Here is a 14,831-nt window from a genome sequence, read left to right as displayed (position 1 = left end):
CCACCCTGTGGACAGCCTTGAGTGGTGTTCATGATAATAGAATTTGTACTTGTTTGTACCTCTATTTGTCTGCTTTCTAGCATTTTGCCCATCCAGAGTGCCAGGGTGTTTCCCACTCCTTTGCGGCTCAGGGCATCCTGTATCTCTGTGTGCGATGTGTTGTCGAATGCTCCTTCGATATCCAAAAACGCGCACAGTGCAATTTCTTTTGTTTCTATGGCGTCCCGTAGTACCCGTAGTATACTCCTTGTATCGATATCTGTTCAAATTAAGTTAATAATAGTATATTATAATATTTTTGGGGAAATTGAGTGAAACCCCCCTTAAGTTTATCCCAAAGTTATAAAAGTTGGTAGTAGTATAAAATATAATATGAAGGATATTATCCCCAAGTTTGATCAAAATCATACTATTAGTAACAAAATTACAGTAGCTCAAAATTGGCTTTACCGAGTAAATTTACTGCAACTAAATATCAATATCACACTAAAATGGGTTGTCAGACATGCTAAATGCATATACATAACGGGCTACGTACAAATGGGATAGTTCTACACTCAAATATACTCATAGAAGAACCAAGCAAAACCTTTCATACCTGAAGCGCAGCGTCCGGTTTCCCGACTTGTTTTTTACTTGCATATGAAGTTCTACCGGAAACTTTTTGCTCACGAGGTAATATCCATCGAAATGCCGTTTAGGTCTCTTTCCCTAAAAATTTCAAAGATCTGTAATTGTATCGAGCAAAGATGCTATCTAATTATATATTAAGCGCAGTTTGTGAATGGTTTATTGGTGGGTATACATATGCTATTTATATATATGATTGCATATTTTTCGTCGGATTTATTATTGTTTGTGTGCAATAGCAAAAAAATTTAAGTTTCATGCCGTTCTGCCTTGTTGTATCTAACATAATCCGAAAAAAAATTAACTGAAAGTGAAAATGAACTGAAACGTAAAGTATTAGATTTCGCTTTGCCGAAATTCCGCTCAGCAAATTGAAAGTAATTTAATAGCAAACAATGCATTGACACTCGCATAATAAAAGTTGTTCTTCGATTTTAATAACACTGATTACGACCCTCCGCTCGCGAATGGATACAAAAATCCAACAGAAAAATGCTCTTGAAAATGATTAATGATCAAATTATCTTGAGGAGGAAATACGAAAGTACCAGTGGGACTCGCCTGATACAAAAGTCTATTCACCAAACCATTATTTATTGTGCTTTTCTACCCAATTGTCCATTCCTCCAATTTCAATCGCATCATACCGTGGTTTTCTAGTTCTTCTATCTAATAATTGGATATAAATTTAATTAGAGCCTGGCAGGAAGGTCAATGCTTCTTTTAACGATGTTCCAACCCAAAATTGCGCTAAAAGTGGGCAGAGTAATATCAATCTAAATAATTAAATTAAATGTATAATTGGGATATTATGAAAGATTTCCAAATTGAAATTTGTAGAGTTCGTGGGTGTCTTTTTTGTAAAATGGAGGTTATTATCCTGTGGTTTTAGCCTGTATTAATATTGAACTGAGATTGGAGCAAGGCCAATGGTAAAATGTTTCAGATTGTTCTTTTTCCACAATGCATGATGCATTCATTACTACTGCGTATTTTGTGGTTACAAATCGTGTCCAAAAATAATGAATAAATTCTCCCTCAGTCCAGACTTTAATTTTTTTGTGGAGTAGAGGAGGGTTGGTTGTGAAGTATTGAAATTTGATTTAACTTTCATTCTTTTATCCGCATTTGATTACTGGAATAGTCCAAATGGTAAATAGGGGTCACTTTATGTATTAAAGAAAGCGAACGGATCCACCTGAAAACGTTACAGAATATCGGAGAATGACAAGAGAGAGAAGTCGCTGATAAAATAGCAGCAATGAAAGAATGTTTCGCTAAAGGACCTGGACCCTGATATCGGATAATGGGGTCCGATGATACCCCTTACTACCCTGAATATAGCAGCGCACCAAAAAACCCAGAGCATGTAGTATTCTACTAGCCTTGATTTGGTTCAGAGAGCAGGAGACTTAAGACACTCTGAAAGGTATCATTATTCCCGAGAAAATGCGGGGATTTAAATAAAGTTTGGAAAGACGAAAAGCACCAGAGAAGAGCGAAAATTAGATGGTATGATCGCGTAAAACACGTCGCTTCCACTGCACAATGCTTCCATTGAATGCCAATATTAGTGGTGCTTTCACGGGTAAATATAAAAAGAAAGGGGGATAACTTTAATTTGACACACAATATCTACAACAAGGAAATCAAACTTTTTCCTTTTTCTTCAGCCTTTGTCCCGTTCACAAGCGGAGTCGGCTCGTGGTGACCGGTTTCGCCATTTGGCTCTATCGAATGCCTGATCTGGGTGTAATTTCGAGGCTTTCAAATCCCCATCCAGAGTATCAAGCCATCATTGTTTTGGACGGCCTTTTGGTCGTTTACCATCGACTTCGATGTCATCAGGTCACGTTGCTTTCCCCGATTTCATTTATTTTATTGCCTCCTCGACTACAGTTCCGCTGACAGGTGAAACTGCTCCAAATGTCGGCAATGATTGTAGAAGTGGTGGATGAGCAAATTCTTCAATTGAAATTTGCTCGAAGTATTCTCGGCATCTATCCGTTGCGGCTCTACGGTTGGTAAGCAAAGTACCGTTCTTGCGATTAACGCAGCAAAATTGTTTGATATTCTGCGTACGTTCGTCACGGCTTTTGGCAAGTTGATACAGATCTCTCTCCCATCCCGGGTGTCCAGTTTATCGTAAAGATTTTTGTAATGGTTCGTTCGGGTGACAGCGACTGCTTTCTTTGCTTCCCGGTTGGCATTATTATAAATTTGCCAATAAGCAAGAGCTTTTTCGACGAGAAATTTGTAGTAGGGGCGTTACTTTTCACGGACCTTCATTTCAACATCATCATTCCAAAGGTTTATGTACCACTTACCCGGCTTGCTGACCCCGAGGGTTGCAGAGGCCGCTTTGTGTATTGCCTTTTTCATTCGTAATAGTCGGTAATCGTGTGAGTGAGATCGTTTCTTCTTTCTTCTCACCAAATCGCCACCATTTAATGCGTGGCGGGCCAGTGCGATCCTCACGCTGTTTTATCAGTGGCTTAATTCGCAGGAAACCAATCAACGGCCGATGTCACTTATAAACTAATAACTCGGTTCCTAATTGCCTGTTGGTCATGAAATTTTGACAGAAAGTCAGTGAAGGATGTACCGCTCTTACCCCCGTGAAAAGGTAACGTCACAATTAATAGAGTTTTTAAAAAAAGTCGAGTTTACTTTGCGATAGATCTTGCACAAGTGAATGGAACCCGCCTCTAGGAAAAAGCTGAGAAAGTTAATTATCAGAGCGCTTGAAAAAGAGGACGCGCATAAAGGTCAATGGAGTCAGGAATGAATTTGGTCTAAATAATGTGATGATTTGGGCATGGGGCCTTTGTTAAGGCGAAATTTCACGAGGCCATCTATAAGGCTCACCCTGACCAATGTGCGAGCCCGAACAAAAGCAGCAGGATCACGACAAGGGGATGCCCTATCATGCATCCTCTTTAAACTGGCCCTCGAGAAAGTGATCCGTGATGGTGAGGTAAATGCAAGGGGTATGATCCTCTTTAAGTCCACCCAACTACTGGCCTATGCTGACGATATTGACATCATGGGAAGAACGACCCGAGATGTACAAACTGCCTTCAACCAAATCGAGCAGGCGGCAATGGCACATCAATGAATGCAAAGCAAAATATATGGAGGCAATGTCAGCACCGAAAACCAACCAACCAACAACATCAAACCGCACTGGTCAAACGGGAATAATAAAGAAAGGAGACTAGAACGTTGAGTCCGTTGATAATTTCGGTCTAGGCCTGCCTTAATAGGGAACTCCAGACATCCCGTCAAGTTGTAGATAAAATCCGGCTCAATAGGTTACGGTGGGCGGGTCACTTAATCCGTATGGATGAGGATAATCCAGCCCGGTAACAGACGATATTCTTAGGTATTGCCTTGAAGGAACTAAAATATTGCAAACAGACGAACCCCTCATTCAATCTCCATTTTTCATCCAGAAAGAAATGAATACTCCCCCCCCCCCCAAATTCGTTTTTTATTCTCGCCATCCATTTGGATTAGGTGAATCTTTGCACAGGAAAAGTCTGTGTAAAGTTGCTTTCCAGAGTCACACTTGAATGTTAAGTTTAGAGTTAATCAGGACATACCGCGTCAACCACACTTACGCGCCATTGTTGTCGACTACCGACAATGTGCTTCAAACCAATCCACAAATTTCCGAAAACTGAGCACTACTCCACCATTGTTGTCATGTTCAGTGCATGACATACCCCTGAAATGGAATCATTGCCTTTGCTTATTATATGACCTATCGACTGCCACTTCCGCTTTCTCATTAACATGTTCGCGCGCAGCTGGACTGTATACTGAAAAGTTCTTCATTTTTTTTTCAAGCCGGACATACAATGATGAAAGCTTGGAACAGTGATCGTCACATTCTATATATTACGTCCATATGGTAGCACTGGGACTATCTCGTTGCTCCTCAATTAATTTCATTTGATTTTACTTCTACGCAATAAAATAACATAAAATTTATTTTCGATTTCAGCTTCCTAAAGGAGCGGTATGGCAAGCATTTCTCGTCCTTTGTCTAGTGCTTCTTGTAAAAGGTAATTTAATACTAAATTTTTCTACCGAAATTTCTTGTCAAATCTCATTGATAACTATCTTAAATTCCAGAAGCCAATGCCGAAGCACGAGTTGTTTGCTACTACACAAATTGGAGTGTATATCGACCAGGAACAGCTAAATTCAATCCACAGAATATCAACCCATACCTATGTACGCATCTTATCTATGCCTTCGGAGGATTCACCAAAGACAACACGCTAAAACCATTCGATAAGTACCAGGATATTGAGCAAGGTAAGATCCTTACTGCAACTGCATCATATAGCCTTTATGCAACCTTCAAAAATCCCCAGGTGGTTATGCCAAATTCACCGGCCTCAAATCGTATAACAAGCAACTGAAAACTATGCTCGCTATCGGCGGATGGAATGAAGCATCGTCAAGATTTTCACCGCTTGTAGCAAACCCCGACAGAAGACAACAATTCATCCGAAATATCCTGAAATTCCTTCGACAAAATCACTTCGATGGCTTGGATCTGGATTGGGAATATCCAGCTTTTCGGGATGGAGGAAAGCCCAGAGATCGCGATAATTATGCACAATTCGTTGAAGAGCTACGATCCGAATTTGACCGAGAATCTTCAAAGACAGGAAGGCCACGGTAAATAATTACATTTTTTTGACCTTCTCCTTTAAAACCAATATCAATCCTTCTTCTCTTCAGACTCCTTTTGACCATGGCCGTTCCTGCTGGTATTGAGTATATCGAAAAAGGCTACGATGTTCCGAAATTGAATCAGTATCTCGATTGGTTTAACATTCTCAGCTATGATTATCATAGTGCGTTTGAACCTTCCGTAAATCATCACGCCCCATTGTATTCCTTGGAGGAACCCTCAGAATATAATTATGACGTTGAACTGAATATTGTAAGCATTTCACAATCTTTAATGGAAAATTCTAATTTTATCACAATATCAATCTTACAGGACTACACCGTGAAATTCTATCTGGAAGCTGGCGCAGACCGTGACAAACTTGTCCTCGGTATCCCTACCTATGGCCGTTCATATACACTTATTAATGATGAAGACACCGAAATTGGTGCACCTGCAGATGGTCCTGGTGAACAGGGTGAAGCAACAAGAGAAAAAGGATACCTCGCATATTACGAAGTAAGAAAAAATGCATCTTTTAATCATCTTCATTGCATCTCATAATTTTCTTCATTCTAATTCAGATTTGCCAAAGCATTAACGAAGATCCCACTTGGACTGTGGTTCAACCGAACGACAAAGCCATGGGACCATATGCCTACCGTGGCAACCAATGGGTTGGCTATGATGATGAAAACATCGCTCGAAAAAAGGCTCAATACGTTGCAGAAAATGGACTTGGAGGAATTATGTTCTGGTCACTTGATAATGACGATTTTAGAGGAACTTGTACTGGAAGACAATATCCTTTGATCGAAGCAGCAAAAGAAGCACTTCTTGAAGCTACCGGGTAGGATATATGAACACCATTCAATATAACGTTATCCTAATAATGTATTCGTTGTTATTCTGATAGTTTCGGAGCAAATGAAGTTTCTGCTCCAGCTCGACCACAAAAGGCTTCCAGACCAAGAAGCCGAGCAGGATCGTCCACCACGCGCAATAGGATAACCGAACATACAAAGATTACTAAAGAGTCTAATACTTCTGTCAAACACACATCATCATCACGAAGGAAGAGCAACAAGAAAAAGAGTTCAAACACACCAAGGACAACTACAACTACCACCACAGTGGGTTCACTCTACATTGGCGGAAGAACAACTACTCCACCACCACCAACTACCCCTGATCCGGGCGCAGGTAAACTTTTAAAGAACGATTCAAGCAGAAGATGTGCGTAAATCATCAAATTCCTTTTCTAGACTTTAAATGCGAAGAGGAGGGATTCTTCCCACATCCAAGGGACTGCAAGAAATATTTCTGGTGCTTAGATAGTGGACCATCCAATCTTGGTATCGTCGCGCATCAATTCACCTGTCCTTCCGGTCTTTACTTCAATACTGCTGCCGATTCTTGTGATTTCACTCGCAATGTTGTCTGCAAGAAGCCCAGTAAAGAAACAACCACTCCAAGGTACGACTATTCAGTTGTCTGCAAAGTAATAGACAGTTATTAAATTTTGTTTAAAATAGGACGACTGCAAGTACAACGACAACGACTACAACAACTACGACCTCAGCACCAAAACGTATTACTGCTGCCACGAGCAGCTATTCATACATTCAAAGGACTTCTACCACCGCTGAACCAGAGGATGATGACGAAGAAGAGGAATACGAGGATGAAGACGATGGGGATGCTGCAGGCCATGAAGAAGACCCTAAAGTCATCAAAGAGTTAATTGAACTGATTAAACGTGTAGGAGGTTTGGAGGAATTAGAAAAGCAACTTCAACTACAAGAAGACGGAACTGTTGTTATGAAAAACCCTAAGAATGATGAAGTGTCTACCACACCTTCCTCAATTAGTCAATCACTATATGCCAAAGTCTTAAGTCGGCCAAATCCACTAAGCTCTCTCCGAAATCGCTTAGGTGGTTCCAAATTCACAGCAAAGAAGGAAGAAATCTCTACAAGTGTGAATGAAGAGTCCTCATCTTCGAAATATACTTCAGTTAACCGAAACAGTAGACCTAGCCCACAAAATGCTGGTATTGACAAACTCGCTGAGTTTGAAGGATTCCTGAAGGACAAGCCCAAATACGTGACAATCAATCGAACTCGTCCAACCAAAAGTACTGGCCCAGATATTGATGAACCTGAAGAACTTACAGAAGAGGAAGAGAATGCAGATGCAGTGGAAGTGGAAGATACAAGCGAAGCAAATGCCAAACGGACATCATCTTCATACGTGAATATCCGTAGAACACGTCCAACAAAATCGGCTGATACGTTGGTGGAAAAATCAGAATCTGAATTAGAGGTGAATGAAGCAGCTGGTGGACAATCTTCCGCTAAGACTCAATACCAAACAATCAATAGAGTCCGTGGAACGGCCATTTCTTCCGGCGCAGATGAACTAGTTGAGGAAGAGGAGGTTTCAGAAAACACTAAGTCTACAAGGCCTAAGTCGACTTACCAGACTTTAACAAGAACGAAAACCACGACCTCTGAGCAAACTGAAGGCGAAAATAAGGAAGCAGAATTACAAGTGCAATCAAAGGTGGAATACAAAAGTTTCACTAGAACACGGAACACCACTACTTCAGGTATTCAAGATGATAATGCGGCAGAATCTGAAGATGAAACATCCAACAAGCGAAAAACTAGGCCCACATATCAATCGTTCACTAGGACTCGAGGAACAACTGTAGTCAATACAGATGAAATTGAAAAAGAAGAAACAGGAGAAGAACAAAATCTTCGCACCAAACAAACATATCAATCACTGAGCAGATTCCGACCAAGCACCTCTGCAAGCACCGCGGAAGAAGAAGTAGAGGAAACGGAAGGACAAACAGGAACCAGGACTAGAATTCGTCCAACTGCATCGTCTGACCAACAACCAGGAAAAACTCGTGGAACCACAGTTGCTACTTCATCAGTAGACAAAAGCGAAGCAGAAGAAGTTCAAAAGAAGAATCGATACTCCTTGTTCACTAGGCGACAATCGACAGTCGGTTTGGCCAGCGAAGCTGAAGACATTAACGAACTAGCACCCACAGAGCCTACAATCAGCTCTCGTACTAGAGGTACTACAGTGTCGTCATCAAGTGTTGTTGAAGATGAGATTGTTCTTAAGTCAGTTGGATCGACAAATAGGTAAGCTTTTTTAGTAGAGACTTGTAAAGTGGGATTAATCACCAAAAGTTACTTTCTTAGATTCCAAATTTACAATAGAACTCGACCAACTTCACCAGTTGATACAGCTCCAATCACATCACTAACTTTGGAAGAAGCAGAAGCAACTCTGAAAACATTGGAAGATGACACCATCCCAACAATTACGGTACAATACTCAGATCCTAGTTTAGCTAACACCACACCCATCTCAGCACCACAAGATCAGGAAATACCGTCTGTTACGCCTGACTACACCAACATTGTGCGAAGATCCACTACAACAACTACACCTTCTGCACCTCTTACATCAACATCAATCACAGCAACCACTTCATCACCTCAAACCCTCTCCCCGGAAACAAGTCCACCTGATCTTTCGCAACCCTCGATTGAAACTGTTACGCAAAATAGTTTGTTGATTGAACTATCCGATCCTAGTTCCACTGATCCTATTACCCTTACTCCTACCCCCAATATTGAAGTGAGCTCGGTTTCGCCTACGGAAGTTGTAGTTGGCGGACTTCTAGAAAAGTCCGCTGATCAGAACGAGGTCGCTTCTAAGGATTCCTTGCCGATTATATCTACAGCTCCTGCTCTAGATACAGTTGAGATCGCGCAAAATCAAGTTTCTGAATTGAATTCAGTTTCGTCCAGTAATTCAAGACAGGATACTGTCGACAAGGTAACATTAGTTACCGGTGAAAAAGAAGTTGGCGTAGAGGCGGTAGAGAGGCAGGGCCTAGTTGAAGACTCAGAACTAACCAGAACTAACTCAAAATTCGAATCTAGTCTGAACAATGTAAATAGTGAATCTAGTTTAAGTAGTAATGTAGATAGTGAGGATAGTGTTTTAATCATAACAAGAACAACATCGACGACAACCTCTAGACCCGCCTTCTCGAGCCCCACCTCAGTACGTCAAAGCAGACCTACCGCGTCAACTAGTCGCTTTAATACTAGGCGAAGACCCACACAGTCGACAACTTCGACTACAACAACTGAGGAGCCTGAAGAGTTCGTCAGTATCTTATCTAGTCCTAGACCTTTCAGCTTACCCTCACGCAGACGTACCCGTCCCTCCCAAACCCGAACCACAACAACAACCGAAACTTCGCTCGACGTAAGCGAACCAACATCGCGGAGCCGATCAACAACAAGGACAAGGGTGAGTCCATTTTCATCATCTTCTGCATTAAATGTTTCGTATGTTGCATCCAAACAATTTAGTAGAGCAAACATATCTAGTCGGAAACCTAATTTTAACAGTGATAGTCCTGATTTAGTAGAATCTAACAGCACTCTTGTAGATAACACAGTCTATGTTGGTAAGGTAAATACATCTGAAGCGGTGGCAGGTACATTTAATATAGATTCTTTTAACACTACTACTAGCACTATCGGTCGAACTCAAACTTTCAATCGACCAAATTCAGTGAATCTACAACAAAAACAAGACCAACAACAACAGCAAACAATTGGCAATACACAACGTCAAGTTTTACAAAATTCTCAGGATCAAAATGAAAACTCCGCACGAAAATCGTGGCGTAGTCAAAGTCGGGGAGCATTCCGACCATGGCGCACCACAACGCCTATTCCTAATCCCCAACCCTATCTTGACCGTCCCTATAGGCCCGACTTTAACAGTTCCGACCCAAATCAACAGCCTCCTAATGAGCCTCCTCAAGGGTTCGATTTCACTGGTTATTCCGGACAATGGCAAGGAAGACCCGGCTCTTCTAATAGGATCACTCAACGAATAGATAATAGAAAATTCGGACAGAGGCCAACTAATATTAGGCCTGAAGATTCTCATGAGGGAGAGGTAGATTATTCTAATGATGAACTTTATGAGGACTATCAGGAAAGGATTGGAAAAACTTATCAAGGAGAAGGAAACCAAGCTCAAACCCAGCATGGACGTTATCAGAATATTGCTGGAGGAGAAAACGAAAGCTTGAGTTCGTTCCAAGGAGCACAGGATGCGATATCTTTCTCAAATGGCGGGGAAACGGTTTTACAAACAAAGGAATTTTCTAAGTCTAATCAAATGGATTCCCAGATAAGACTTGACAATATTCGAACAGATGAATTTAACGCAAGCTCGAAAACTAAATTACCCAGTACTTCTCGTAACCAAAATGAATTACAAGGAGAGAATGCAGAATCTGTTGAGTTGGCATCCAATTCACAGATAACATCTGGATCAAACTCCCAAGCCACATCTTCAAAGACTTCTAATTTCGATGTTGAAGCCAAAATACCTTCAGACGCAGATTTAGACAAAGAAGTTCAAGATGAGCCTCTTCTTGTTCACCTTCCGTTAGAAGATGCAACTCCTGAAGAAGTATCTGGAAATTCACGAATAGTTTCGACATCAAACTCCCAAAGCACGTCAAAGTTTACGGTCAACCGTAACTTTGCATTTTCTTCCACATTAGTTTCTGATACCAATAAGAAGGCAGGTCCGAAAGCTGGCACTTCTACCAGCTTAACTGATAATGAACCACTCGTAAATCAACAGCAAACTCAGAGAACATTTGGACGAACTGATGTAATAAAGCAAACTTCTGCAGGCACTAGTCTCGAAAGACCTAAATCCTTCGTTAAACCCAAGCCTAGTTCTCATCTTTCAATTACAAAAAGCTTCACGCGTACACGAACGCAATTCAAAACCAATGAAGACGAAAACAATGAATCACAACTCTTCCAAAGCAAACCTACTAACTTTGAGGAAACTACTACTACCCGGCGGCCAATAACTCGTAATCGAGGAAGAATTCGGCTGACAACCACTACCGAAGCTCCACGCCTAACAACAGAAGCAATCTATCGACCTGAACGTCCAGAATATTTTTCAGACCTAAGCTCTCTGTTGTCGGTCGATCTAGCAAAATGGCGTGCAGCTCATGATGATTCCAAACTCCAAAAGATGGTCATTCGTAGAAGACCGGCCAGACCACCCAAAGCAAGTAATGGGGATGATGAAGAAGAGTATACTGAAAATACCGAAGATGCCATGCTGACTTCATCTAGTCTAAGTCAAACAAAAGTGACAGACCAGGGTAGAGACGAGACGTCGTACATAAAAGGGAGGCGGCCTTTAAGTGTCGAATCAAAAAAACTTTTAGGGAAACCGGAACCGGACGAAAGGAATGACATTAACCATTTTGAAGAGGAAATCACTTACGAACGTCGAACGGGGGACGGAAAATTTACTTACAAGATGCGAAATATGAAAGGAGATACAATTCTTTCGGAAGATATGGTAGATAGGTCCAGATCTGCAGAAAGGGCACAAGATGATGTTAGAGTACGCGGTCGGAATCAAAACCTTTTGCGACAACGAGCAGGGGCTAACAGAAGTACCAGACGGCCAACAACAACACAGTCGTCGAGGAAACATCCTGGGAGACAATACTCAAAAATTAACAGTCAAACTTTCTCTCAAGAGACTCAGAGAAAAACGCTAAGAACACAATCCGTTCAAAATCGCATCCCTCCAGATAGCCAGCCTGCAAATGATGTAAACATCGCACGTGATAGGATGGACTCGGAAACATCTATTGAATATGTTGATACCAAGCCATTATCTGTAGAAGGAGTAGATATACATACTGGGATCAGCAAAGAGAGGACTTCGAACCTAGATTCAACGCAGGTAGTTGATAATTCAAACGTTATATCCTCTGACATTGCTGCCGAAAAACAAATTCTTGGAGATCGAGAATCCACTCATACTAGCACCGACAGGAGTAGCGAAGAGGCTCAAAATAAGGAAGAGGAAAGAGCAGATGAAAATTTACAGATAAATAACTTTGAAGCCAGTCTTAGACCTTCAAACTATTTCGTAAATAATTTGAATGGTACTGAGGGTCAACAACAGATTTCCGACGGCTTTAAAAGTGAGGCTTCTGAAAACGTTACAACAATTGAACTATCTACGAAAAGTACGATCATGGAATCATCAAGTGATGCACAGATAAATCAGCAAAATAAACTTGCACTTGATACCAATATCGTTTCTGCAGGCCACATCGAATTTGATGCCAGCTCTGGTGAAACCGAAACACGAAATGAAACTGACGCCGCGCAACATACCAAAGAAGGGCAAACACTATCTTCGACAGTTGGAATAGCTATTACTGAAGATGTACCAGAACATGTCTCTGCTTTTCCAGTCCCACCTGTCTCCGATGACTCTGTGCTCCCCCCAAATCCAACTTTTTCAGGTATGGGTGAAGAAGTGGCACCTACAGTCATTTATACTGAAAACACGATAAATAACTTGGACTGGAATGATACCCAAAAGGGTGAACATCTCCAGGAAAGCCTCTTAGAAGCATCAAAGGCAAGCAAAGAAGCCAACCTTCAAAATGTTGATACATCTGAAACTCTTGCGGCAACTGTAGAAATCGCAAATTCTTCCTTCAAGCAAAGAAACAGCGAAATTCTGAACGAAAAAGTGAATAATTTAGATGTTTCGTCCTTGGTTCTGGAAAATAAAGCGATCACTCAAAATTCAGAGGGCGATGACACCAAGCAAATCGAAGGGACTCATCCTGAAAAGCCTACTGAAAATTCAATAGCTTCAATAGAAAGAACACTTCAAAATGAACCTGAAAATGAAAGCTCTTTGGGAGCAGGACTTGGAGAACATCAAACAGGATATAAAACCCATCAAAGACATAGAAACTTAACAAGATATGAGTTGACAAGCGGGGAACTCTCCAAAGAGCATGACAAACTCTCGAATTCATTCTCATCAAACCAGCAGTTTCGGGACACAATCTCAGAGGATCGTAAATTGCATGATAGTGTGTACCAAAGTGAGTTGAATTCCAAAACTAAAGGAGTCTATTCGACTGTCAAGTCTGAACTCGACCTTGCATTACCAGAAAATAGGGCTTCTTCAAATAAGGAGCAAGTCGACCAACAAACAACCGATGCTTTGGCAAATAGCAGATCACTTGAAAATGAAAATTCAGGATCTGTGAGATCCTCTAAAGGGTCTTTCTCATATGAAACTGTCCAACAAATCAAGAGCACCCAGGAACACCGAGTTTCCTCCACAACTGGAGATAAATATTCTGAGAATCAGAAATCCGATGCTGTCGTCAAAAAAGTAGACGCAGGAGATACCAGCCTTGGAAGAAACAGGGCTTCAGGAAGTTTTTCCAGTGCGACCTCATCGTTTGAAGACCAGGTTTCCGAAGAACGAAGTACTTCAAAAATTGGTAATCCGGTGATATATGATCCTGTAAGTAATGGTGCAGTGAAGGAAGGAAGCAGGTTAGATGGAAGTTCCACCAAATTGGTATCCAACGCTGATAATACCGAAACCGAATCATCTTCTAGAAATATTGTCCACTCTAAAACGAAAAATGAATTGCTCAAGGAGGAGTCAGTACTAAACCAAAAAGGTGCTTCCGCCAATCAAAATTTAGAAGCGAATTCATCCTTGGACAACGAGCTTTCCCAGGACGGAGACACTTCTGTGAAAAGCAGTTCTTCAGTTAACAACGCTACTGTATTTAACATTGGAACGCAAGGAAAAACGTTAGAGGAAAGCTCAAAACTGGTAACCGACATCTTTGTAGCCAACAACTATACCAAAAAGAAGGAAACATATTCGAAAGACTTGACCGGGCCGCAAGCAGAAAATGAATCAGGCTTCGAAACTGCCCTGGAATCCGCTTTGAATAAAACCATTACTTCTTCAAATCAAACATCTGGATCAGTCTCATCCCTGGAGAGGAACTTCTCCCAAGAAGAAATTGTTGATTTGACCAATGATTCCTCATCAGATCATTCTTCAATCAAAACTACTGAAAACCATGAAGAAAGCACCATATTGGGAAACTATAATTCAGACTCCGTTGCAGATAACATTGAAACGTATTCTGGAAGTTTGGCCACCTCTCAAACAGAATTGGGCGGTCAGATTCCAAAGGAAACAGCCCAAATTAGGAAACACAATTCCACGAATCAAAACTCCGCCTCAAGTACGTCTGTCGATCGTCAGTTCTCCCAGGAAGAAAACATTTCTGCAATAAGTAGTTTGCCAGATGGGAATTCTGTAGCGGATGAAGTTAAAAACCTCCAAGAAACGTTAGCCGGAAATTCCAGGTTAGAAACCAATAACTCAGTGTTTGTCACTAGTAACATCCAAACGGATACATATTCGGAAAATTTGCTAGGCTTGCAAAGAGTTAGTGAAGTGCATGATAAGACCGCGAAAGAATCGGCCCAAAATAATAAAGAAATTTCCGCAAGCCATAACTTTTCGGAAAGCCAGTTCTCCCAGGATAGAGGTGCTTCTCTGG

General features: G+C 41.2%; 1 protein-coding gene across 1 annotated transcript in view; it reads left to right on the top strand.

Annotated features, from left to right (window-relative positions):
- The window catches only part of LOC119657034, a 209,745-nt gene that overhangs the window by 116,092 nt on the left and 78,822 nt on the right, over positions 1-14,831 (top strand). Inside the window, exons 2-11 of the mRNA XM_038063786.1 lie at positions 4,640-4,700; positions 4,771-4,956; positions 5,016-5,325; positions 5,389-5,593; positions 5,654-5,839; positions 5,905-6,170; positions 6,237-6,523; positions 6,586-6,796; positions 6,856-8,484; positions 8,545-14,830. Of these exons, the coding sequence (XP_037919714.1) occupies positions 4,640-4,700; positions 4,771-4,956; positions 5,016-5,325; positions 5,389-5,593; positions 5,654-5,839; positions 5,905-6,170; positions 6,237-6,523; positions 6,586-6,796; positions 6,856-8,484; positions 8,545-14,830 (9,627 nt within the window). The remainder of the gene's footprint in view (positions 1-4,639; positions 4,701-4,770; positions 4,957-5,015; positions 5,326-5,388; positions 5,594-5,653; positions 5,840-5,904; positions 6,171-6,236; positions 6,524-6,585; positions 6,797-6,855; positions 8,485-8,544; position 14,831) is intronic.

Source organism: Hermetia illucens, chromosome 5, assembly GCF_905115235.1.
Source record: "Hermetia illucens chromosome 5, iHerIll2.2.curated.20191125, whole genome shotgun sequence".
NCBI lineage: Eukaryota > Metazoa > Arthropoda > Insecta > Diptera > Stratiomyidae > Hermetia > Hermetia illucens.
Note: the sequence above shows the minus strand (reverse complement) of the source record. Positions and strands in the feature narration are given on the sequence as shown.